The 27,330-nt window shown below is 41.6% G+C and overlaps 1 protein-coding gene across 11 annotated transcripts in view; it reads left to right on the forward strand.

Annotated features, from left to right (window-relative positions):
• The window catches only part of LOC103620764 (carbohydrate sulfotransferase 8), a 20,507-nt gene extending 6,983 nt beyond the window's left edge, over positions 1-13,524 (forward strand). For 3 of the 11 annotated variants that reach the window (XM_017742286.1, XM_017742282.1, XM_017742285.1), the window contains 3 exons: positions 6,946-7,056; positions 9,338-9,485; positions 9,929-13,524. In XM_017742286.1, the coding sequence (XP_017597775.1) occupies positions 9,392-9,485; positions 9,929-10,779 (945 nt within the window). In that variant the 5' untranslated portion in view covers positions 6,946-7,056; positions 9,338-9,391 and the 3' untranslated portion in view covers positions 10,780-13,524. Of the gene's footprint in view, positions 1-266; positions 421-451; positions 834-6,945; positions 7,057-9,337; positions 9,486-9,928 lie in introns of those variants that run through there. The other 8 variants (XM_017742283.1, XM_017742289.1, XM_017742281.1 and 5 more) reach the window with 8 other exon arrangements.
• Positions 13,525-27,330: the final 13,806 nt, after the last annotated feature.

Here is a 27,330-nt window from a genome sequence, read left to right on the forward strand (position 1 = left end):
TGAATATATTCCTTGGTGCCTAGTGCGAAAATTGATGTGGGAGGGAAAGAAAAGGGAAATGCGTCAGTTTAGTTTGGGAGATACTAAAATAACTACAGAAGCTGAAGTGCAGAGCCTGGGACTAGCTGAGTACAGAACTGAGAGTGAGAAGCAGTGGGGCTGCGTGGGAATCTTGGAAGTAGAAGGAGAGACAGTTCTGATGAGCTGGGCTCAGAAGTGGGGTTGTTGGAGGGGGGGCTGTGAGGCTGACTGAGGAGATGAAGGGAGGAGTCTGGCAGGGGGAGCCAGCAAAGATCTGGTTTGTGCGTGAGGAAGGCTGAACAGCAGAATCAGGGTGAGATCTGATGGGTGTTTGGGAAGCTGGGGAACAGGATTTGCTGGGCAAGCTGCCTGGGGACAATATGAGGAAGGCTTTTGGAGGTGAGAATTTGCTGGAGATTGGGTTAAAATTTTGCCTGAGGAATAGAAGCAGGGACTGGGAAAGATGGGGTCACACCTGGGATGGGGGCTAAGGGAAAAGCTCTGGTGCCCATGCAAATATGTGTTAAGCAGGAGTGTTGTAGTGCTACTGGAGAGTGGAGTGCAAAGAGAGGGGGGTACCAGGAGAGGAAGACTCTGGGCAGGCCATGCTAATGGTGGGAGCAGGGGAAGCAGGGACAAGATGTCCTATGGATCATTTTCCTTCAGTGCCAGGAATGGCATCCCACATGGCCAAGTCTCACCATTTTGTTGCTGCCAGCAGGTAAGACTGATGAGTTTGGGACTTGTCACTGTTGATGCTGGGTTTCTTCAGAAGATAGCAGCCTACTGCCACCATAGGTTATTCTATTAGAGTGAGTATCATGAGACTGGTCAGGGGAGCTGATTCACCACTGACAGTGATTTTTGTGCATGTTGTTATGATATTCATGAATACATTTTTCAGCAGCTTTTCAACACTCGGTTTTTAAAGAAACAAGATACTCCGCTCAACTTGACATGTTTGGTTCACAGGAAAAACATGTTCTTGAGACACTCAAGAGCTGTGCAGTAGGATCCCCACTACCTATGGCAGATGAAGGAAGGTGTACGGTGAACCAGGCAAGAGTTTTTAGGATGAGAGTTTGTGTTCTTTGTCTGCTGTGATAATCCCATGTGGTGTGGGGTGCCCACCTTTTCAGAGACTCATTGACTCTCCATTCTTCATTTTCTGGATACTTGAGCAGACTGTGGAAACCAGATTTTCAGATTTTTCAAGCATTTCTATCTGCAACTGAATCCACAAGACTATTTTGAACTTAGAGTGTACTGTAACGTCAAATGCTTTAAAATGTCAAGTCTTTAGTTTCAAGACTGTTCTGCCAAAAGCCAGCAGACACTTCATTTCATGCTCTCTATGATTTAGCTTATCATTTTAATCCTACTGTCTCCAAACTTCTTAATTTTTGATACTGCATGTGTCATAGTATGCTATAAAAACATGTTTCATAGAAACAGACTTAAAACATAACATTTCTGCTGAACAGCTTGCCCTGAAACAGAGAGGAGAGCAGAAAGGAAAGGAAAAATAGGCCTAGATTCATGTAGGAAGAGAGAAAAAGGTATACACAGTTTGTCAGTAAGTGTCAGGATGTTTCAGGCAAAGAGGTTATTTCTGTCAGACAGCAGACACCAAATCACTGGTGTTAGGACTTGTACATGATTCCTGTAAAGGAGTCTTTGAAGGAGTATAAAGAAGAAAGAGTGGGGGGGAATAAGAGTAGAGGTATGGTTTCAGACAAAATTAGTTTTGGATCCTGAAAATGAGGTTCAAAATCTGGACTAGAATGACAGGAGAAGCTGAATGAGATAGGAGCAAAAAGGAAAACAATTTAAGCAGAAATGCTTTGTATTCACTGGAGTGTAAAAAGAGAGAGGTCATAGCTGTCATCAATTATGGTTGAGGGGTGGGGACAGAAGGGTATAAACCCGTGAACAGCAAACAGGAGTTTGCCTGGGGGCGGTGTGCAAAGAACTGGGACTTTTACAAACTGTTTTGACGGGGCTGATTGGTGTGCAGTGGCAGGAATTAATGAATCAAGATTGCACTGGGAGGTGAAAAGCTTGAGGGGACAAAGAGGATCTAGGTCTGAGACAAGGTGGGTAGACCTGAATGGCAAGAAAAACATTGCTATTACTGACATTAGCTGAGAAGAGAAACATGGGAGGGGACAGTAAGACATATGCAAAGGCAGAGAGTTAGTTACATACATGACAAAGCAGAGGGACTTTGCGAGACCCGTCTGCTATGAAACAAGCCTGGGAGGAGGAGACCGTTCATTGCCATCGTGGCTGGTGTGCATTGTTCTAAACTTTTCTTCTGTACTTCTTTTTTTCCCCTTTTTCCTTCGTTCCAAGTTTTTTAGACTCATCTAGATTCCCTAAAAGAGAGTGGTGAAGTTTGCTCTCCTGTGATTGGTTTTGCAGTGATTTAAATTGCAGTTGATAAGTGCATGGAATTTTGAATTAAGTGTTTAGATAAAAAGGCCCCACAGCCCATTACCAGATGTCAGGCACCAAAAGCAGTAACAGCGCACCATCCAGTCCCCTGGGGCTGCCCGCCACTGCCCACAGCCTGGGACCCCGCGTCAGCCTCCTGAGGCCACCAGTTCCTGACCCAGTGATGCTGCAGCAGATTCCCAGGTCCCAGCCAAGCTGGGCCCACCCACGAGCCAGGTCTCCTCACTGAATCTATCTCTGCTTAGAAAATCAAAAATTTCTTTCTGGCTGCAGTTCCAGGAAGGAAAAGAGAGACAAGTTTGATCACTTAGTAAGGGCCGGGTTCCAGTGCATGAGTGACTGCACTGCATACAGTCTCATTCCTCTTTAAATGTCTGTGGTAGTTTATTGGATAATTAGCATATTGCCTTCTATGAATTTCTTTGAGTTTGTTCTTCTTCGTCTTCACTGAATTATACCTTGTGTCTTTTTCAGTCCAGTTCTCAACCTCCCTTTTCCACAACATTGTTAGAGCAGGCTACAGAATCTTTCTATTTCCCTTGGCCCCCAGCTCTGCCACTTTTCCTTGGATTTCTGTTTCCTGCCTCTCTCTGGGAGCTTTTGTCAGACTCGCTGCTGCCTTTTTCCCATGTACTCTTTTTTTCCTCTTCACTTTTGTCCTTTTCAAGCCAAAATTGGCTCTTCCTTTCGTTTGCTCTTTTGTGGGCTAGTTGGTAACAATTTTAGCACACTGGCATCATAACTGGTGTCGGCATCCCTGAAAGGGAAGACTTTTAGGAGTGATTTTAGGTGAAAAATGTAATGGCTCTCTAGGTGCTTCATAAACTTGGTTCAAAAGCAGGGGCAGCAGAGGAGAAAGCATGAACTGGTTTTTTATTATCATGGGCTAATGGTAACAGCGGCTACCAATATGACTGATCAGAAAGTAAAGCTGAGCTTTTAATACTGTATGAGAAATGATAGATGAAGAAAAACTTTGGAAGGTAAGACAAGGAGATGACATGGAACTAAGTAGAGAAGGAAAAGCTAAAAGGCAGGCAGAAGAAGTGGTGTAGTGAGAATAATAAGCAGATTCATTATGGCAGTGAGGAAGCTATCACAACAGTTGCTGAGACCAGAAAGAAGTCTGATGCAGTAATGGAGGGCTGAGATGACCACTGCACAGAACAAGAGTTTTAGATTGTGCCTGTAATGGAAATTGTTACTTTGTACCCACCTCAGTGCTGTGAAGTGTGCTGTTCTGTAGGACGCCCTTGTCAGCCTTTTCCTCTGTAGCTCCCAGCCTAGACCATATGCTGTCTCCCCACTGGGCTTGTACCCATTCTCACCTAACGCCATTCAACCCGTGCTGCAAATAAGATGATGTTCAATACTGTCTCTTGTTGGCAAAATGACCCAGGTCAGATACTTTTTCTAGCCCTTGGCTGTCTGTAACTTGTCTGAGTTTCCTAATCCATTACTGATTTTCCATTTCATGGACAGGCCAGCCCGGCTGCTAAGGCTCCACTTTCTGGGGTCTTTCTCCCTCCTGTCCACCCATCACAAACTGTACAAGCAAGGGTGCTTCAGGCTTGGTCGAACAAGGCTCTCGCTCTTGCAATTCACTCTGATAGAACGGCACACGCAGGACTGAATCCAGAGCTTAGTTTTCCTGCCCAGGCTGTTCTTGGGGGCTTTCTACACGTCATCCCCTCCTCACCTTCTATGTATCCATGCACATATCAGTATGTATGTATTTGCAGTTGTCTTTTTGAAGGGATTAACAGGGCTTAAGTACAGAATGGGGTTCAGCAACTGAGAATGTTATCTGTTTTCAGAGATTTTCCCTACCTTCCACTGAGCTGCCCTACAGGTACTTTTTTTTACTTCTGGCTTCAAATATGTCAGGAACACAAATAAGTATTGTTGTAATTTCATTCTTTTAATCTGGAAAGTTCCACTTATCAAGTGGGTGCAGAGGATCACCCCACATGCTCAGCTCTGACCAGGGTCTCTATGTGAAAAAATTAGCTTGAGGCGCACCTTTGTAAGTTTACTACCAGAAGACTTTAAATCATTACCAGCTTAGTTAGTTTACTTGAAGCAAATAATATGCCAATGTGACTGATATTAATGTGTTTTGGAACTATACATATATGTGTGTATACATATGTACACACTTGTGTGTACATGTGTTTCTGTACTTGGGTAAGAGGTGCCACACAAAAAGACTTAACAGTAGTCAATATTACCAGCTATAATATTTCTTATTTTTTATGAAAGTATCAAAATATTATTTTTAAGTCTTTTTTAAAAAATATTTCTTTAAATACTAAGGATTTTTCAATTGCAATGGTTCAGAAGTTCCAGGAGAAGGATTAGGGTTAAATTATATTATGAATCCTTGCTTCAGCAGTTGAAGGACAGAACAGTGTACTAAGTGATACCCGTGCAAGGCAATGCAACCTATTCCTTTGATGCCTATTCTAGAAATAAATCTGCTCAGCAGGAGGAAGAACTTCAGTCTGAGTGTGATGTGTTAGGTCATGTACTCGTGTAACATTAAAACATCTTTGACTGTCTGAGTATTTCCTAATTGAAAGAGTACTAGGGGTTTTCTATTAGACCTTGTTTTGGTCAGGAGGAAAGGAACTCATTATAAACCTGAAGCTGGTGGTTGGGTAAGTGTGAGAGGTTGTGGTGTAGCTACACATGCTCAGTTAAAGTCCAGACCGCTAACAGACACAGGGGAAGGTGCAGAAGGTCTAGTATCACAAAATGGAAAGCAAGCATGAGACAAATGAACCAAGAAAAAGCAACTTAACAGAAAAAAGTATCCAATAACTCCAGCATATGACAATTTTGTGACACCCCTGGAAAAGTACAATACAGACATAGAGAGCTCTTCTGGGTCAAACAGTCTCGCCTGCCATGTAGGGGATGTGCAAGTAGGTTGTCAGCCACCTCCATACCTAGTGTACCGTGTAGAAAAGGGAGATGTTGAAAGTAATTAAAAGCAGAAAATTGTCAGAAATTTCTTAAAGTAAACAGAAGGATGGGAAGAACATTTTACGGTCAGCAAGCGTGACAACAAAGATATGAACAACATGATACAATGTTTTCTGTTTTGTTACATGCAGTGTGTATATTGGGAAGAAAAGAATCTTTAAGATGAAATTGTAGAGGGACATGGTAAAATTATCAGCAGTGCAAAGCTGGCTTGAATTTAGTAAATATTTTTAATTTTATGAGGGCTTTGGGCCTTTTTGCCATTTTGCATGCACATGAGATGATTGGCATTGCTTTCTCCAGTAATCTATGCCACATTTTTTCCCACTCTTGGCTTGAACAATTGCTCTGGTTGTTCTCATATAGAAACTTTGGATTGTTATAGGAAATGGATGTCACCAGACTGACTTACTATTTTTGTTTGGCTTTGGTTGATTAAGGCAGTAGCACTGATATAGTGGATTTAGAATTGTATAAAGGATTTGACTTGATTTGACAGCAGGTTTTGGCTAAGAAGCTAGAAAGACATCAAATCAGCTGGACACACACTGAAGAAATTAAACACTAATTAACTGACAGGCCTCAAAAAGTCTTATCACCTGATAGCAATCCTTCTGAAAGACTCCTGCAAGAAAGGATTCTATGAGGATAATTCTTGATGCCTGGTTTACTCTTTAGTAATGAGCAAAAAAGAGTCAGACAATGGTTTTTGATGTAATTTGCAGAATCCAGTAACACATGCAGATATTGAAAATATCAAGCCATATCTATGTATAATTCATTTATAATGATGTGATCTGAAGAACAAGGAAAAATCAACAGTGCAGTGTAAGGCTGTTATCTGGAAGATTTTATGCTTCATTAAAAATTTAAACAAGATTTTAAAAATCCACCTCCTCTCTACCCCTCCACCGCCCTTCCCTATGTACAACAAGAACAAAGAAGGTTAACGCCTTATATTTAATTTTTAGGATCCTCTTTTCTGGGAGTATGTAAGATCCAAAGAGACATTTAGATCCCTGTCTTCCTGTTTTGTTACTTTTCAGTAGAAGGGGTTTCTGGTTTTTTTATGAGTCTTATGATGCTGTCTTTCCATCTTGCCCGGGACAGCCCATACTGCTGCCCTTTGGTTACAGCAGAACTAGTCTATTTAGTATGGACTTTTTATGTTAGCAGACTCACCACTCCTTGACTGAGGAATACCTTTACCTAAAATCACACTTAATTCAAGGTAGGATGAGGGAAAATGCAAAGAGAAGTATTAACTCCTTACATCTTACATAGCAAACACAATTACAAGTACATGGAAAAGCCATAATAAATATAAGGAAAAGTTCATCTGATTTACTGACAGACACCTCTGACACCTACTGACAAAGGTGCTTTTCATTTTGGATTTTTTCCCTCCTTTTTAATTTCCAGGTGACTTGTCCCTCTGACAAAATGGCTCTGAGAATCTTCTTTCCTCCTCTTCCTCAGGTTTCGCTTAGGTGATTTTGATCACTGGAGACTTTGCATTACACAGAACTCCATACTGGGGCCTCCCATCTGAAAACATCTTCCGAAGAAGCCTTTGGACTTCACCTTAAGGTAGCTTCATGTCACGCTGACCTCCCTTGTTGGGGGCAGTGTTACCTCTTACTGCCAGTCTGTTCTGTGAAGTTTTCTAAGGAGTCCAGAAAGATTTCACCTGTCATCTTGGAGCTTGTTCTATCCCTCCTTATGGTCTGATTGTTCTCCTGAATTTAATTAAAGATTCTTTTGCTTCCACAAATATGCATAAGTCTTAGAAGAGGAATTGTCTCCTGTGTTTAACTAGGTCCTAAACAGCTTCTTCCCCCCAAGGAAGCAAGTCTCTTCTATTTCCTTGTGGTGACTCATTGACATATTTCCACATGAGATATGTCTTATAGCAGATCTTATATTCTCTAGCAATAGTGTAATTAGTAAATATGCATGATACAAGTATCTAAATAGGGTGAAAATAATCTAGTTCATTTTCTGATTCCTGAGAGAGGTATGATAACATTACTTCTCTGAAGTGACAGCATTTAAAGTGAATGAAGCCCAGCATCCTTCTCCTAAGCACACTCTAACAAGGAGTCCTTGTACAGAATAATTTAGTCATACTGATTTCAATTGCTACACAGTGTGAAATTGTGTCTTCAAACTGTTTCTGAAAAAGAATAAAAAGGGAACACTCAATCTTGGCCCTCATGAGATCAATGAACAACCTGACTGACTTTAGCTGGCCTTGAAAACAGCCTCTGGTGCATTAGGACTCGAGGATCACACAGTAAAATGAGAATTGATGTACAGTGAAGAAAAGGTTAAAGGCAAATCTTCCTGAAACTTTTCTTGTAGCCTTTACAATGATCTTATGCAGCCAAGAAAATGAAAAAGTATAGGCTAAATGCCATTGTGTCTAAGAATACTGCATTAATTTGAATGAGAATTGTAACATTTTATTGTAAATACAGGTAAATATTTAATACAGAGATAGTGAACAGTGTCCCTCTCCATTCCCCAGGTCATACCTACACTGAGAGAGATTTAGTTATCAGTAATGCTGTTAACTGTATGAGTCTGCAGATATTCTGGTAAAAGTGTGTAATATCAAATACCATGTCAGCCCTGAAAGGAAGAAGCCTTGTGCTCAAGTACAGCTTCAGCAATGTAACTGGTGCTGCCTCTACTGCTGTCTCAGAACACACCAGAAACCAGTTTCCATTATGGCAGCTGGGGCTTATGTATGTCCACACAATGGGTGGCACACAAACAACTTCCAAAGTGGTCCTATTGTATCTTATAAGAACAAAACAAAATACGAAAAATTGAAAAAAAAGAATTTACATCTTCAAGGAATCCAGGCAATGATGTGTTTATTGCCAACAGGTTCAGGGTGAAAACTTAAGAAGTGGAAAAGGAAGACAGTGCTGTTTGACTTCTTTGATTGTGCAGACTTTATGGAACAGAAAGAGAATGTCATGCTTGCCAGTAGTTACTGTTTTGCACTTAATTTTGCAACTTCCAATAAAAGCATGCTGATGAAAACTCTCTACTGGGGGAAACAGAGTAAGACTGCACAGGGGATTTAGATAGGCCTCTCTCCATGAAGTGCAAGGAGACAGAATGAGTGAGCACAGGAGAGAAAATATGTTGTGTTGGACTGCATTTGCCTTCTCTCCTTTTATCCAGTAACGTGGAACAACTCCTTTTCTGTTGTTTTCTCTACCTCTTCTATACATTTCCTGTCATACTGAACCATTTTGGGGCTCTTCTGCTGCAGCAGCAATGGCAGCAAACATATATACCATGCAGCGTCTTTGGAGAGTGAGAATGGGAGAATTCAAGTTAGTGGTTAGATTCTCTGCAGGAATAAAGAAGAGTTTCTCCTGCAGCAATTTATTTGTACAAAGTGGAAAGCTTCAGGGCAATAAATCGAAAGGAACTTATCCTGAATGTGTTATGGTCTTTGTGGATACACCTGTTACAGGTTATAGAGAAGTTTGTGTTCCCAGATTCTAAAGGTTATAAAAAAAATACAACTTTGTAATCCTAAATGAAGTTATTGTTCCCCAACAGCTTTAAAAGAGAAGAGAGAAGTATTTGCTCATAAGCAGTTCATTGTTTTGAGAATAGAGGGAATTTTTGGAATACTTCTAAATGGTCATGTTAATTGTCTGCTTGTTTTAACAATATAATTGTGGTGAGTCTTTTCCATAAGAGAATTTTTACTTTTTAGCAAAGCCTATTTTTATAGAGCTTCAAAGGTCTTTCTGCTGTCCCAAATTCTGTAAGAGATTTACATGTTATCTTTGTCATATCAGTCATACAAAATCTAACCTGAATTATCTTTCCTTGTTGACAGAAAGACAGGTTTACTCTTTAGTGATCACGTCATTTTCCTTCCTGTGAGAATAACATGAACCAGAAGGTGGTAGTTTTCCTTCTCCCAAATTTTTTATTCGGGATATTTCTTTATGGATTTTTCTCTAAGAGACAAAAAAACCTAACAGGTGAGTAAAGAAATTACCAGCAAGATTTAATGTTTTATAGAAAGAGAGACATCTTTTCCAAATATGTTAGAAAGTGACTATGAAGCCCAAGATACAAACAATACTGTGAAAATATCCAAGGTCCTGTCACTGTGGTAGCTATCTTAGCAATATTTGAGAGGAGAGCACTAAAAAACCCATGATGTTGGAACACCAAACTTGCTTAGACTAATACTGCTAACATATTGAAAGTTTTCATTTTAATAAATGTTTCACTAGGGAGGGCAGTTTATTGCATGTTTGCCATAGTCTAGTCTGGCTACAGTAAAAAAAAAAATTGATTTTATCATCTTCATTAAATTTTGTATGCAGGGTGACAGATTGAGTGCTATGATTGTCATAGATAAAGAGATTTATATAAGACTATTTCACTGAAATGGTTTAAATTTCTTCCTTGGTTACAGATGCTTTTCCTGATCCTACTGAATATTGGCTGGCAACTCAAAACAGTCGCAAAAACACACTGGGTTCTGTCTGCCTGAAGAATAACCTTAATAAACCAAGAAGCAAATTGGATTCTCAGGTTGCAAACCAGCTCTTTGTGGAGCACAAGCATAAATTTATCTACTGTGAGGTACCCAAGGTAGGCTGCTCCAACTGGAAGAGAACTATTTTTCTTCTTCAATCAGGTTTGAATGCAAAACCTTCTGAAATTGAGCATGATGACATCCACCAAACCTCACTGATCAAAAGGCTGGCGACTTACCCTCCTGCCTTACAAAAGGAATTTCTAAGCAATTACACCAAAGTGATGTTCACCAGACATCCCTTGGAACGGCTGGTTTCAGCTTACAGAGACAAACTCCTGCACTCTGAGCCATTCTACAGTATCACTGTTGCTAATAGGATTAGGGCAATGTTCAGGAAAAATAAAAATTCTACTGAAAAAGTGAGTTTCCAGGAGTTTGTCAACTTCATTCTAGCAAAACCACCACATACTCTTGACATTCACTGGAAACCAATGTTTCTGCTCTGTGATCCTTGCAACATTCACTATGATATTTTGGGTAAGTATGAAACTCTTGGGTTGGACTCTGAGCGTGTTCTGGAGGTCATTGGTGCACCAGAGAGTCTGCAATACCCCAGCTTGAAGAGATATGGGTCAGAGAAACGAACTTATGGTGATATCACCTTGGAGTACCTCAGACAACTGACCTCGGAACAAATTGAGAAGATAAAAAAACTGTATGAAATGGATTTTTTTTTGTTCAACTATACTATGAAATATGAGGATTATTTTTCCCTGAATGACTAATGTAGGTTAAACAAAGAAGTTTCCTTTGTACAAAATGGGCAGAACTTGTCCTCACAGGTGCTTGATTGGTGGGCTGGTGATTGCTGCTGAAATTATCCTGGAGTTTGTAGATATGGTTTATCATCCTAAGCACGCTTATAAAAAATCCCTGCCATAATCTCTTGTACCATGCAGAGCTTTACCTATTAAAAAGATTGTCTTCATGTTGATCTTTAACAATGTGTGTTTGTTTCATGAAAACTGTTCATAAATGATAGATTTATGATAAATGATCCATTGGTAAGAGACATGGGAAGGAAGAAGAATGTCACAATGAATATTTTAGAACACCATTTTTATGGTTTGGGTTTTTTTAAATTATAAAAAGACATAAGAAGCAATAAATAATCTAGTTGAGAGTTAAACCACTCTGTCTGCAAGAGCCTTGATCATGATTACTGTAGGAAAGGAGCAAATAGCTTCAGGTGCTTGAAGCTGCATTACACAGAGCCTAAATGCCAGAATATCTTCCCATCTAGCAGGGCTCTCATCAGAGCCCATCAGCCTCATCCCTCAAGTAGCACAGTTGTCAGCAATCCTGTCAAAGTTTCCATTATAACTCTTAAAAATCTTCTGATGAGCAGATCTGGTATTCATGGTGACTTTCCAAATTATTTTCATCACTTTTGTAAGCATTATGGTCTGATTTTAGCAGAAGGTCTGAAAAATGCATTGGGTTTTTATAGAGAAGTAGTTAGAGATACCTTCTAAACTGTACAACTGTGGTGCACGATCTAAAATCTCACTGGAAAGGTGACTCATTTATTCTCCAAAAGCACTTAACACCCAGTCAAAGGACAGGCCTGTCAGTGCAGTGGGGACAATGTTTGGGCTCTCCCATTTGTGCCGTTGGAATCCACAAGCCTCTGGGACTTACCTGAACATGGCACTTGGGAGGAGCTGGGTAACCTTACATAATACATTTGTTCTACCTGTGGCTTTCTCACCTTAAAGGAGAATGAGTGCAAATAAATTGTGGACTTATGGTGAGGGGAACAATGAAACATGTGGGAGAGGTAACTCAAACCATTAGCCACTCCTTATATTCCTAGGTGACTTTGGTTTTAGATCACTGAGCAGTCTATAACTGCTATTATATTAAACATGAGATTTGTCCCTTAAAAAAAAGAAATCTCTTGTCTAGTTATGTTCAAATATTAATTTGTGACCATATTAACAGTAACGAATTTTAGGAACTAATTGTGAGTATTAGCACCACCTCAAGGGGCAGTTGGTCTCTCAGCAGCTAACTTGAAAAATCTCTCAAATGCACTTAGCTCTTCTCAGCCAAATCTGCAGATGTATAAAGGTTGGCAGGCTAGTCTTGGACCCAAAGCTGGCTCTCAGCTTCTCATCACACAGAAAAGAACAGATACAAAATAAGTTAATCACACAGTAGCCACCAATCTGTACAGCCTTTGGTGCCAGCAGCATGGCCGAGAGAGAGGGAAAAGGAGACTATGAGAAATGGACACAATGGAACTTAAGTTATGGGGGTTTTAAGGAGCCCTCCCAGCGCAGGGAGTAGAATGCAGGGATTATCTGCTCCAGTGGGAAGGTGCAGTGATATATGACATCGGCTGGAGACAGTGATCAGGCCATGGTGACAGGAGAAGGCCTAGAAAGAAGTGCTCTCTCTCCCCCTTGACAGCAGCTTGTACACAAGCCAGGACTAGCATCTGGCAGGTCTTGCCTGGCTGACTATTTCATAAATTGTGCAGCTTCAGCACAAGGAGAGATCCAAAGTGAGAAGACCAAGCAAGAACAGCAAAACAATTTAAAAAACAAAAAAAATTTATGATTTTATGCAGAATGATTCATGTTTCTGGATCTTACCCTCACCACCACCATATTTGGTGTCCCCATAACCCTACTATTCCCCGATACTGGATTGCTCATGCCACCCTGGCAACCCTGTAGTTCATGTAGGTTTTTCATTTTTTTACTTGTTAGTTTTCCTTAGGCAGAGGAAGCTGGAAATGACTCCCATCAAAGTTAAGGCTATGCAGAAGGATGCAGTCTCTCTCTTTTTCCTGAACCAGAGCTACATGCTTCTACTTTTTTTGATAGATCATGCAGAGGTAGAGGGGAATAAGATTTGCTTCATAACTCACTTCTACACGATAGATCCCTCCAGAGCTATATCTGAAGCCATAAGTATATCTAAAAATACATGAGTACTCTGGCACCTTCAGGCAGCCTAGGAAAGCTCGGAAGAAGTGACACTGACAGAGTTTGATGGGTGTCTTTGCTATCAGCACTCAGTGTTAACACCCCCCTCCAGTTTCTTGCTGTTAGATGTGAGTGACTTTCTATTCTTATTTCCTCCTTCACAGAGGTTCACATACTGTTCCTGCAGTGGTGACAGAAAACTGATGGTTAATTCATTCTTCACAAGCACTAGTCAGTAGCAGAAGGGTATCTATTAAAGCAGAAAAATCTCTGTAACTATTCACAGCAGACTTTGAGTTTTGACATTTGCCTATAGAAAACTGTAAGTAGCACGTTCCTCAGGTCACTGGCTGCTGTAATGCTGTTTAGCTGGTGTGGGTCTGAACAAAGAAAAGCTGCAGAGAACATGTGTGTGCCTGTGTGCTCATGTAGCAACAGCTTTAGGACACGGCATCATAAAAGAAAGGTATAAGTTGTGGATTACCAACAGTAATAAAATGAGAATAATGGGTTGGAAAAGAGAAAAAAAAAAAATCATTCTTGATACTGTATTATAATAAAAGTTGATGAAGGCTCTGGACCTTGTCCTAGACAGCCCACAAGATCTGCAAGACACCTGTAAACTTTATGATGAAAATTACAACTCTTCATGGAATCTAAGAGAAGTTTCCTGTACTGTCTTCCCTAAAAGTGCACTGTCCAGAACAAGGCTCTAAGCTGAGCTGGGCTCCCTCCTGGCTTTTGCCCAGAGAATAGCCCCCAGTGGTATGTCCTTCCTCTGGATGCTGACTCTTGGTGATGTGTTCCTGGGAGGAAAATGGATTCTTGCAGTTGGGAGCAATGGTGGAGGCAGTGTGGTGAGGCTTAGGCCCCAGGGAGGAATTGAAGGGGGAGGGAGTGCCATAATTCATCTTCTGATTTATTGTTGTATGCCTGTGATATGGTCATTGCTATGTTCATTTCTGATTACCTTAATAAACTGTAGCGAGTTAACATGTTAATCTCTTTGTTCATCCTTCTCAATAACATTGGTTTAAAAAAACAAACCCAACCCAAAGTTGTTCTAGCAAATAAAAAAAAAGCCACACGCTATTAGACAATAATCCATACAAAGCTGCTTGCCTCTGATCTGCTACATTAATATAAGACTGCCTCACAGAAATTTTAAAGAATTGAAAGAATTAGCAAATATTAATGTATGCTCCAGTTTGAAGAAAAAATGCAAATAAGTTGAAAAAGGAAGAGAAAGAAAAAATCCTGGAAAGTCAAGCTTGCATCTTTCCCACAAATCTATCTATCAGCAGAGAGAAAATAAGAGACTTTTCCCATTCTCGTGGAAATTCACACACACACTTTCAGGATAGGTATCCACAAACCTGACATCATACTTTCTTCATGGAAGCATAACAGATCTAACAGATGATCAGTGTATGTCAGCAATGGAGACCATGTCACCAGTTGTTCCTTGAACGTTTCCTCCACTTTAAAAACAACGATTCTGCCTGCAAGCAGTCCTAATTTTTCACACAGTTTTGAATGTGAGTCTTAACAGGTAAACTGTGATTAGTGGTTTCTTGCTCAGAGAATTTCAAAGAGCAGGACAGCTGTGAACAGAATAAAAGGTGTGAGCAATGAAACTTCAAGTGTTTGCTGTTCCACAGAAGTGTCTCTGACCAATGGGAAAAAGAGGAAACACCACCCTTGCAAGTCATTGCACATCAGACAAACTGCAGTGCTCACTGCTCACAGCTAGAAGGTGATTCCATTTCTGTGTTCAGAGTGATAATAAGTCAAAAGCTTTTAGCTTGATGATCACCAGGTTTTTTGGCTTGTTTGTCATAGAAGTAGAAAAAGAAAAGGAAACAGGAAAAGAAAAAGGCACCAATGCTCCGTGATTGTGCTGTAGGCCTGACATGATTTCTCTCTGTCACAGCAGTTCTTACCTCCCTTCCTTCCAGAATTATAAATTAGGACATGATTTAGTATAAAACAAAAAGTTATTGAATTGAGTGACATACATAAATCGATGTAAACCAAGTAAAATCAAAATAGGCAGAGAATTTATCTGACAGAAGTATCTGAAATTTCAGGAACTTCCTCTTGCAAGTCTGGACAGGTATCAAATGTACACAGGGGGCAGTTAAAATGCTGCTTCTAGTAAGAACTATTTTTATAGAAAAAGCTCAAGTCATCATAAATGTCAGTCAGTATACTGAGATTGAAATTCCAAATAAATCAGCAGAACAAAAATGAGTGATGCATCACAGGATCAGGTCTGTGAAAAGGAAATGGCTCCACATTGTTTCAGCACTATCCATCTCCACCTCACCTTTGCTCACCACTACAAGAACAATTCCTTTACATCTTCAGGACCCTGATAATGGCTTCTTTTGGAGATGTACCAAAGCTTAGCAAGATGAAAGGGCTTTCTCAAAAAGTGCCATCATCCCAGCCTGTAAAGCCATTGTTAACAAGATTATGCAGCATTTGTGGAGTCCCACCAAAGGTACAACAGTCCAACCACAGTGGAGCTCAGAGCAGAACTTAGCATGAGTACCCAAAGCCAGGTGGGCATACTCCAGTTTATATTTCTGTGGTGTAGCAGAACTAGGGGGAGAGCCTCTTACCTACAAATCTATGACTAATATCCTGACTCCTACCTCACTTGATTGCATTGTCCTCCATTTTTTCCCAGATCCCTTCTTCAGTATTCACCTGAACTCCATGTATGGACTCCTGCTGAGCTCCCACAGTTGGGAGCCTCCAAAGAGGTTCTTCAGATGCTGGCTTATTCAGGCACAGGTTGTTGCCAGGTAAATGTTGCTGGAGGTATTGCAACTCTTGTAAGAAGGCTTTTTGTGTGAGAAAGTTCTACAAGCACCTGCTCCTCCAGTGAGATATTACCTACTACAAGCTGAGATAAATATAAATATAAATATAAATATAAATATAAATATAAATATAAATATAAATATAAATATAAATATAAATATAAATATAAATATAAATATTAAATATAAATATAAATATAAATATATTTTGAAGTTATTTCTCCCCCTTAAAAATAAACTCATCTTCCATTCAGATAGGTTTAATGGATAAGGAAGAAAGCTCTTTTTGGGATCATTTACATCAGGTCTCAGAGGCCTCTGTTAATCATACACCAAAAGCAACAGGGAACCCTCTCTCATGAGGGATCATCATTCACTGCAGGGTTAAGTTTTGTTTACCCTCAGAGATCTGTTAAGATTTGTCCTCAGGGGTGTCTGCATGGTCAAAGAGACCCTTAAGATTTTTAGCTTGTAATAAGCATGGAAAAGAAGAGTGATGAACTTTGGAGAGAATCCACTTGACACCTGAATATTAAACCATTAATTTTGGGTCCATCCTGTTTCAGAAAGACAGCACAGGTAAGAAACAAACACAGGGAAAAAGCACTCAGATTAATATAAGCAGATCATTATCCTGAAGACAGCTTCTGGCTAGGAACATTAACTCAGGACCCTGCCCACAATGCCAGCTGCTGCCTGCAAGTGGCCAACAAAGTTCTTTTTCAAGCAGCTAAGCAAGACAATTTTTCAGGCTTTTCACACTGATAATGTCTCATTTCTGTTCATCTGTACTGCTCTTCTTTGAATTCTCTACAGTTCCAGGTGGTTTCCAGCTCTTCTGCAGCAGCCAAAGCTGGTGCAACCCCGTGACTTTACAAATGTAGTAGATTGAAAGTAGATTGAAAAGTATGAACCAGGTATGTCACATATTATTAAGTTCCCATTTGTATTGTCAATTCAATGTTATTTCAAGGCCAACCCTTGTAGGAATATGTAACTTATCATGATTTAAAGACTGAACCATGATAGTCCATGAAAAACATCCCAGGACTTGGGATGTGGATTCTAATCCAAGCTTTTGGACCTGGACTGTTCAAACTCTCCAGGCTCACGAGACCAGACTTTTGGACGTTTGGGTTTGGTTCTGTTTTGTTTTGTTTCCCTATTGACAGCTAGGATCCTTGGAAATTAGACGTTGAAACTCCCTCGGTCTTTGGAGCAAGTAACCAATTATCCGCGTCCATATGGGGCCATCTGGTGGCGAAAGGGGCTCTGCAAGGGAGGCTCGCCCGGAGAGAGATTCTTGGAGGCTGCTATGTTTCAATTCTTTTTTTCCTGAAGTCTTGTCGAGAATCTCAAGACTCTCACACCTGTTCTTTCTGTCCCTCTGCTTCTCTCCCCTTCTCTCTCTGATTATCTTCCCCTTTCCCTGGAACAAGAATTCAGTTTCAACTTGGCCACTAGTGGCTTTCTTGTCCCAGTAGTTTTTTCACAGGTTTGCCACAAGCTTCCCTCCCTAACTCGCTTGGTCGTGAGGACTGACCAGCTGCTGACACTGGAAGTTACACTGTGATGTTCCAGCAAGAGCTTCTTGTTTCTGTACTGCACTTAGCTTCTTCCATGGTGAGAGCCTATCCTTTAAAATCTTGTTCTGGCCTGCAGCTGGGCAGAAAAATATGTCATTATGGATTTAATTTATAACTAAGCTCTAACTGAACTTTATGGTTCAATTTTATATAAAAATGTACTAGTTTGAAAACAAACCAGTGGGAGGCACTAAGGCAAAATAACAAGTTAATGGAAATTAAAGAAAAGGAGAAAAAAAAAAAAAGGTAAAAGAAAACACTGTCAAACTGACAGAGTCAAGGTACAACCTGACACCCTGTTAGGCAGGGTGGTGATAGCAGTCTGGTAGAATGGTAGCTGCAGTCCTCTGAAGCAGTGATCCTGTAGTAAAACAGTCTGCTCTTCCTCAGGAAGTCCAATGGTGGCTGTGTCGCTCCTGTCCTCTGGAAATCCAGTGGGAAGCCGGTGTCTCTGGTGTTCAGCCTCAGATTATATCCACGATGGGATGCTTGGTTCCTCCCTCTGGGTGGAGCATCTCACAATGGGGTAACGAGTCATGAGGCAAAGTGTTGATTAGGCTCATTAACAGAAGATAGTCCGGAGGGAGTTATCTCTGAGTCAGGCGGCAGGACAATGATGGGCAATTAACAGAAAGATAGTCTGGGGGGAGGAGGCAAGGAAACACTGCCCCACCTGATTTCAACAGCTGATGGGGATGGTAATAGAATACACTGCAACCCAGGACAAAAAATTACTTACAAAGACAGTTATTATTCACTTAAATATATTTAGAAAAGCATTTTCTTTTGTGTGCTGTGATTAATTGCTGTCATTGTTTCAGGGAGACGTTTATCCATTCAATCTCTCTGAATATCTTTTTATGAGTTTTATCTTCATTTGACAACATGAAAAACAGGTATGATACATAGTTATATATGAACATTTAACCTGTCACCAGGCATTATCTGTGTAATGGGCAACTCAATACCTCCATTATTAGTTTCAGCCAAAGTTCTGACGAACAGGATGAAAGCTGCAATAACATTGTTTTCCAGGAATCCATATGCGTGTGTATCAAAGTGAAAATGTTTTCATGACAATTACAAAAAACTGCCTATGGTGGAAATGCAATTCCTAGAATGAAAATGAAATCCAACAAACAAACTGCAGTTGTGCTCTCTGTATCATCTCAGCCCAGTCTTTCCATTTCTGAAGGTGCTTATGCTCTCAGAAGCAATTTCTCAAGAAATTGGCAAGAACTTTAATAACATTATAAGAGAAATAGGGTTCATTATTACTCCAACGGATATACAGAGAAAAAACTTTACAAAAATATTAGGTTCCAGTTAGTAAATATTGTAACTAAGTAATAGTTACACTTGTCAGCTTTGTAGAGCAAAACCCAAACAATATTTCCTCAGGTTGATAACAACCCCGTTAGAGAAGCAGAGGTCTTCTCCTTGCATTTTCAAAGAGGATGTGTGTTTTTCTTTGCTTCCTGTGTAGTCACCAGGCAGCCTTGCAAAATTGTACTTACCTGAGGCAACAATGCATTGGATGCATGAATAAAATACCTTTGACAACTTTTCTTCATTTTGCTGTATTTTTTTCCTTGATGTTAAATGCCATGTTAATAGCTATTTATACCAGTAAAAGCATGGAGTATTTTCCCCCGGTACTTCTGTAGGGCTGCTTTGTTCATCACTGTTGACAAATTGTGCAACTAGTCCCATGGAAAAGACAAAAGAGTGGAAAACACCTAGAGTTCAGGAGGCTGGAGGAATGCTTTGTTGCTGTGCCACTTATTCTGTCAGAGGAATCAGAAGAATTTTCTGAAAGATTGGCTACCCCTGACTCACAGTAATGTAGTTCCTTACAAGGAAGAATGGTTGGTTTATTCATCTTGTTTTCAGTGTCTTTTTTCTAGCAATCTGCTCTCTTGGAAAGAGAAACAGATGGAAACCCAATCTGATGATCTACAATCCCAGTTTAGTTACTGAAGAGAACTCTGTGTGCTCTTAGCAAGGGTGGAAGCAGCAAAGACAAAGACACCTCCTGACCAACTCCCTCCAGTTTATATACTGGGTATGGTGTTCTGTGGTATGGAGTATCCCTTTGGCCAGTTCAGGTCAGCTGTCCTGGCTGTGTTTCCCCCCCTGCCCAGCTGCTTGTGCACCTCCTCACTGGCAGAGCCTGGGAAACTGAGAAGTCCTTGGCTTAGGGTAAGCACTACCCAGCAACAACCAAAACATCAGTGTGTTGTCAACATTATTCTCACAACCAAACCCAAAACTCAGCACTGTACCAGTTACTAGGAAGAAAACTAACTCTAGCCCAGACAAAACCAAGACACTGTTTAAGAGCCTTATCAGACACCTTGTAAAGGCATTACTGGTGACAGTGGTGTTAGGGGTTTCAAAATGATGGCGAAATACGGGTTTCCTGTTTTGAAGACAGAACTACTACCGTAACTGAGTACAACCACTAGGTTTGGGGCTGGTTTTAAACTCTGCTGTGGTACCAATGGCCCTCCCGTGCCTGGCGCTACCGAAGCGAGCTCTCCGCAGCCCGCACGGAGGGCCGGGGCTCAGGCTCGGCCGGGGCGGTGCCGAAGCGGCCGCGGCGCGGTCCCGGGGAGCGGGGCCCTGAGCTGTCCGCGGTGCTGAACGGGCCCGGCCCGCGCTGCCTGCGGGGCTGGGGAGCTGCCTCTCGGCCTGTACTTCATTTCTTCTGCTTCTGGTGAATTTCATAGGACACCCTGTTCCCAGACACATTCATGATTGACTGGAGGAAGTCATTATGGAATGCGCTCCTTTGCAACACTCTCTGCCTAAAAAATTTCCAGATACCTGTAGTGAAAAACATCTTCAAGACTGGGACAGCATGGACATACTTATATTAGTACAAAATCTGTTCTTATGACTTCAAGTGAAGAAGCACTTCTCACAGGCAAATAAATATAAAGCATGCAAATATTTGATTTTAGGAAACAGAAATGTCAAAAACAGCAGAGAAAAGGTTTCCTGAGTATTTTAAAAAATTATTTTACTTTTTACTCTCTTGTATTACTATTTTTATTCTATATTTGATTTGATTCCAGAGGCAAACAGTCAAATCTTGTGAACAAAAATCTCTGTCAAGTTCTTCTTCATACTGTAGTCTAGTCCACAAAGCTGGGCAAATACGTGTGCCAACAGTTGCTGGGAATATAGAGGAAAAAGTAATCTTTGTAAAAGACACATTGGCACTAACTTGGAGTTAGGTCATGCCAAAGAGCACTTTGGATCCTAAAAACCCCTCTACAAACCACTTTGAGCAATTTTACACAAGCACAAACCAGACCCTTACATTAAAACAAAGCCACTTGCTCATTGCTTAGTAGTTATTCCTGCTTACCTTTTTTCTTAAAAATACACTCATGTGGCATCATTAATCTCACTAGAGTGTGTCTATGACTTTTCAGGATGCACCTGATTCTTAGTGCAGCACTGTCAAACGAACTGGGAAAGGAAACTTTGTGGGAAAAGAAATATTTAGTGTACTAAGCTCCCCTACTTCCAACCTCCAGGTAGCCAATTGTTCAGTAAGAACAATTTTTTAAGTTTTAAGAGTTTTCTAGAAATTTCCCCCTTGCAAAGGGAAATAGAAGCCTGTGACTGCTGAGATATAAGTTTTCACCACATTTATGTAGTAACACCCTTCATTAAAAGGTTATTTCAATCCAGCTGCCATGCCATATAGTTGTAATAAATACTAGTAGTGATGGTTTCTAAGGAAAATACTATATTTAGCTTTAATCTTCATTAAAATCTAGTTATTTCAGACTCTCAGGGGTTTTTTTTTCCATAACCTACTGAGGTTTTTATAATTGTATTGGGTTTGCAATACATGGGGGCTACAGGTGTGGCTTCTTTGTGAAGATGCCAGAAGCTTTCTCTGTGTCTGATGGAGCCAACGCCAGCCAGCTCCAAGACAGACCTGCTGTTGGCTGAGCCTGGGCTGGGCAGTGATGGCAGAAGTGCTTCTGGGATAACACATTCAGGAAGGGAAAGAAGTGTTATTGCACAGAATTACTTGTGGCCAGAGAAGAGAGAACTGAGAAAGTGTGAGAGAAACAACTGCACAGACACCAAGGTCAGTGCAGAAGGAGGGGCAGGAGGTGCTCCAGGAACTGAAGCTGAGATTCCCCTGCAGCCCGTGGTGCAGACCATGGTGAGGCAGCTGTGTCCCTGCAGCCCATGGACATCAACGGGGGTCCAGAGATCCTCCTGCAGCCCTGGAGGACCCCATGCTGGAGCAGGTGGATGCCCAAAGGAGGCTGTGACCTGGTGGGAAGCCCAGGCTGAAGGAGCCTCCTGGAAAGACTCGTGGACCTATGGAGAGGGGAGCCCATGCTGGAGCAGGTTTGCTGGTTGGACCTGTGACCCTGTGGTGGACCCGTGCTGGAGCAGCTTGTTCCTGAAGAGTGGCACCCCATGGAAAGAGACCCATGCTGGAGCAGTCTGTGAAGAACTGTGGTCCATGGGAAGGTCTCATGTTGAAGAATTTGGTGGAGGACTCCTGTGGGAGAGACCCCACACTAGAATATGGGAAGGAGTCTTCCCCCTGAGGAGGAAGCAGTGGCAGAAACCATGTGAGGAAGTGACCATAACCCCCATTCCCATCTCTCTGCATCTCTGATGGGGAGAAGGTAAAGAATTGAGAAAAAAATAAAGCCCAGGAAGAAGGAAGGTGTGGGAAAAGGTAATTTTTAGGTTTTGTTTTACTTCTTGTTGTCCTAGTCTAATTTGGAGAAATTAATTGGACTTGTAGGATTAATTCAATTAATTCTCCAAGTTCAATTAATTTCTCCAAGTTTAGTCCATTTTGCTCATGATGGTTATTGGTGAGTGATCTCTTCCTGGCTTTATCTCAACCCATGGCCTTCCATTATATTTTCTCCTCCCTGTATAGTTGAGGAGGGGGAATGACAGAGCAGCTTTGGTGGGCACCCGGCATCCAGCCAGGGCCAAACCACCACAACAGTTTATTCCTTTAAATGTCTTGGAAGTGGAATAGCCTTTTGCTGAGATGTCTTTTAATGACAGGGAAGAACTATGATTTGTTCTTTAAGCACGCCCACAGATTGCAGGATGAACAGGTGAAATTAAACTTCTTGAAACAGTCTGTCTGTATTCACAATGAAACATACCCCCCTCTTCTTTACACTGTTATAAACCAGGAGTAATCCACAAAATTTGATGTAAGCGTCACTACAAATACAGGCAAATACATCCTAGTGTTCTGAGGGGTTACAAAAGGCTGGTCAAAGATAACAACTGTGCTTACTGGAAGTGTAAAGCTAAGAAGTGGCTTCACTGAAGTAATTGTCTTTAAATCAAACCTTCATTCTGAAGTTCTCACAATCAGTTCACAGGGAACTAAGAGGAACATGTTTGTTAGGGAGTGTTACCTGTAATCATCTCAAACACATGACAGCAAGAATTCCTTTTATTTTGTTACAACATTTTTGTGTGGATTTTCTGCTAAAATGCCAGCTGTGGAAGATAAATCCTTTATTTAAGGCAAGAACAGGGAAAACATAAGCAGAAACCATGAGAGAATCTCAGATGCTCTTCTGCAGATCTACGGGGACTTTGAGGAGGGAGCACACAATTCACATGCCAAACCAATAACCTGCAGCCAGTGATGCTGCTACCTGGTTGCTCCTTTCAGCACAGGTTTCCCATCATGAATACTATACCTGGGGCCCTTTCTCCTTCCCCATTTTATTTTATTCCCTGGATATGTTGGCCCCCAGGCCAGCGGTAAGAATGTGAGGGATGAAAGTAGTGAGAGGGAAGTGAGACTAAAAGGCCTTTCTCTTCCTCTTTCATGGTGAAGAACAGCAACTGCCTGCAGCATGAGCTGGTGCAGATGTGGGAGAAAAATATTTTTTCTCCCAAGTTTTCCCTCTGTTGTAATCTTCACCTCCTGTGTAGCTGTTTCTTCCCAGAGTACTTCCCTATCCTTCCTTATAGGGTAACCCTGTGCTCTATACACCAGCAGACCACTGTGAGTCATTTGTTGAGTGTGCTGTGCACACTCCTTCCTCCCCTCCAGCCTCGTCCTTTGTGTCTTTTCTCACTGTCACGGTGCTATCACCTCATGATCTCAAACACTTGCAACCATTTTTCCCAGGGGGCAGTGGAATCTGGCTGTACCTGAGGTGTGTTGTCTCCCTCTCTTCGGTTTAAGTATGTGAGGTAGCTGAATAGTCGGGGGTACTTTGCGCAGGCATGACTTGGAAATGTAATTTTAATTCCAGCCACGAGGGGACCTTCATAGTTTATTGTCTCTTTCCTGCTGGTTCGTCTGATCCTTAGATCAGTTAAACTTAGATCAGTTAATGTTTTGCTGCTTCTTAGGTAAAAAGACATTCCTTTTTTTTTTTTTTTTTTTTTTAAATATGGCTTTCATTTCTTAGGTGACGAGAATTAATATCAAAAAGACCCCATGCCTTGCACAGAGGAATTTGGCAAATAACCTACAAAAATTAATCCCAAAAATAAGAAGCTCCCACTTATTGCAGCAATTGTTTTCACATCATATGACCCGTGTTTGGAGTCTCCTCTTGCATGCAGCAGCTGAGTATTTGAATAATTTGATCTGGCTGTGTTTGTATGACAAAAAGAGGATGTGATTGTAACATGCACTAACTTGCTCACTTAGCAAGGAGCAGCAAAGAGAGAAAACTAAAACACACAGCCAGGATTCCCAGCCCCTTTGGAGCTGGTGATGAGCCTCTGAAGCTGCCTGCTGTCCCTGCTGCTGCTCCTCTGCCAGCTCCACTGGGCTGGCCACCCCATCACCTGCTCTGCTCCCACCTCCTCTGTGCAGAGAAGCAACATCCCTCGGCACAGCTGCTCCTGACACCACTCCTGAGAGGCAGGCAGCCCACCCACCGCTTTCCCTCTTGGCTTCCCAGGAAGAGATGTGCTCTTCTTCTCAGCCACGGAGGGGAACCTCTGCCTCAGGCATGAAGGGCTGTGGGTGAGTTGGGATCTTGCCTTAGGCACAGCCAGCACTCGGGCCATGTGCCTTTCTTCCAGTTTTGGGAAAAGGGCCTTCCTGTATAAAAACACACCCAACTCCTTTTCCCCCCAGTTATATCTCTTTCAGAGGTATTACACCTAGGAATAAATGCTTGTGTTTGTTGCATCCAAGAGGGACTTGTGAATTGCAGCTCTCAAGTACTTCCCAGGCATTCTGAGGTCATGCTCAGCACGGAATTCAAGAAGGTGGCGCTTCTCAGCTGTCATGCTCTAAGGTCTCCAAGAAATCTCATGTGGGCAGTGAACAACTATGTATGTACTGCACAGGCCAAGTTAAACCCAAAGCTCCCCTCTAGATCATATTTAAACTGCTGTCTTCGTGAAATCTTTCTAATCTGTTTAGAATTGTCCATCACATCTTTGCCTCCATATTGTCAAGGCTTAGACACCCTATGGGAATGCAAACTGAAAGGAAGTAGAAATAAGCAATATGTTAAGGATAAGAATGTTTAGAAAGGGATTTCATGGGAATGAAATAGACCTTTATTTTTGCCAATATAAATAAAGGCAGAAAGCTGTTTTTGTAGCAGGCATGTGTGAAATGTGAAACCCTGGCAGTGCGCAGCAGTACCGATATGAATCAGAATGACTGCGATAAGCAAAACACTTCACCCCTGGAGGTGGGAAAGTGATCTGGCAGTTACAGTAGCACAGAGAAAATTTGAAGCTCCCCGTTCCTGCCCCTGACTAGCTGTATGTCTGTAGCCAACTCATGTATTGTCTATCAGTTTACCCATCTGTAAAACAGGGACATACTTATCTGTATCTTATCAGAGCCAACTCTTGGCAAGCATCACTAGTGGACGCTGGCAGCCCTGTCCTGTCAGGAGTGCAGGATTTCACAAGTGAAAAGTACAAGTCACTAGCACTTTGCCGGGACACAGAGTACCATTCCTTTTGTTAAAACAGCTGTACACTTAAAAGGAAATTTGGTGATGCTGACTGAAGAATCTCTTTATTTTCCAGGTAGCCTTGAAAGACTTTGAGTTAAATCTTATGCAGACTTCAGAGGTCAGTAGCTCTCTACAGCTGCTATGCTATAAAAGAAGTCAATTAAACCTATCTAATCTTATCCAAGCAATCATCACTAATCAATATTATTAAAAGAACAAATTTTATACATGTATTTATTAAAACAAAAATGCATTGCGTGTTTTTGTTTCCATCTTCATTAGTTGAAAGTAAAATCTTAAAAATGGTATTTTATAACTGAACTGAGTTGGTAGTCCCAGAACCGTTGCCAAGGTTAAGGTTTCCTAAATAAGGTTTCTTAATCATAGACCACACATAATCTTGTAATTGCAGAATCAGCAGACAGAGCAACGGCTAAAAGAGACTGGAAACTGAAATGTCCTTCCACATGCAGCAGGGCTCTCCTGGAGGGTTCCTGTTTGACATGTGAAAGCTCATATGCAACCCCTCTCCTGTGAATAAATATATTTTTCCAGCTTGCTTATCTAGAGACAGAAGCTGCCACAGTGACATAAAAGAGTTGCGTGGGTCCAACCCGTGTGTGTGCATATAATCCTGGATACCCATTTAAAAATGCCCTCTGCATTTTCTGCTCTATCTATAAATTTACCACTGAGTATTCTTATTAAACCATCAATTATAAAGTCATGGTTTTGATTAAACAGTCATGACTTTAGGTATATACTAGGTCTAATCAATTTTCATGTTTTGAGACTGTCTTTCTGCTACGTGTAATTTGAAACTAATTGCAAAAACTAATAATCAAAGTGCTGACTATCTTCTTTCAGAAAGGACTTAAATCCATTACAGTCTACCATGAAGGAATACCCTCCTACAGGTGCTTTGGTTTTCTCTCTGCCTGTTGGAGAAAAGTTGCACTGCCAACCATTTTACTCTGCACTTTACTGGTTGTGTTTTCATATATTTGGCAGCAGCTGTCAGCCCTGCCTTCCCCGCCACCTCGGGAGAACTCCCACAACTGCTTCTACACAAGACTACGTCCACCACAAGAATGGGCCATTTCAGCTGAAATTTCAGACTGCCCAAACTCCTGTCTAGGCACCACCTAATTCCAGAAAAGTATCCAAAGGTGACTGATTATTTATTAAGTTTCCCAGCTGCCTTCCTGTCTGCTCCTGAACATTCACAAGCTGTGGGCCCTGTGAGAGGCACAGCAGCCACCTCAGGAGAAGGCATGTTGTGTGGTGCCTTTTGGAACACGCTTTTTCAAAGGTAATCTGCAACATCAGGCTCTAAAATAATCAGCTGCAGTCAAATAATCTGACCGAATCACAAAACAGGTTAAAAAATTATTTATAGCATCACCGGAGGGAGGACTCCCAGCCATGGCTGGGACTGTGTTGTGTGTGGAGCTCCACAGCCCCTTCTCCAAGGAGCTCCCAACCCAAGCACCAGGCAAGAGAGAGCAGATGGTGAGAGGCAGATGGGAGAGTACAAGGAAACAATGAGATAAATGAGCAAAAACTCAGCTGAAGACTTTAGCATTTGGTTCCAAAATTATTAATTTTAGTAATCATTTCAACTGATGTAATCCTACGGTAGAACGCCTTTCCTGTTCCAAAGGTCTTAATAGCTACAATTACAACACATGCCGCAGCCCAGCACGGGTTGCATTTTAGGTAAAGAGTGGGAGTTAAGCAGGCAAGAAGTACCAAGGCAGGGGGTGTCAAACGCTGAAATTCATTCGTAGAGGGGGCTGGGGTATCGCAGCAACCGGCGGCTTAGGGCAACCTGGTTAAGGACTGCTCAGTAGGTGTGACGGACAATTCGGGCTTTCCGAGAGGCCCCAAGCCCCTGTCACACGCTCTCGCAGCCCGCCGGGGATGCTACAGCGAGGCGTGGGGACGCCCAGCGCG

The sequence above is a fragment of the Corvus brachyrhynchos genome, unplaced genomic scaffold (assembly GCF_000691975.1).
Source record: "Corvus brachyrhynchos isolate BGI_N302 unplaced genomic scaffold, ASM69197v1 scaffold115, whole genome shotgun sequence".
Lineage (NCBI taxonomy): Eukaryota > Metazoa > Chordata > Aves > Passeriformes > Corvidae > Corvus > Corvus brachyrhynchos.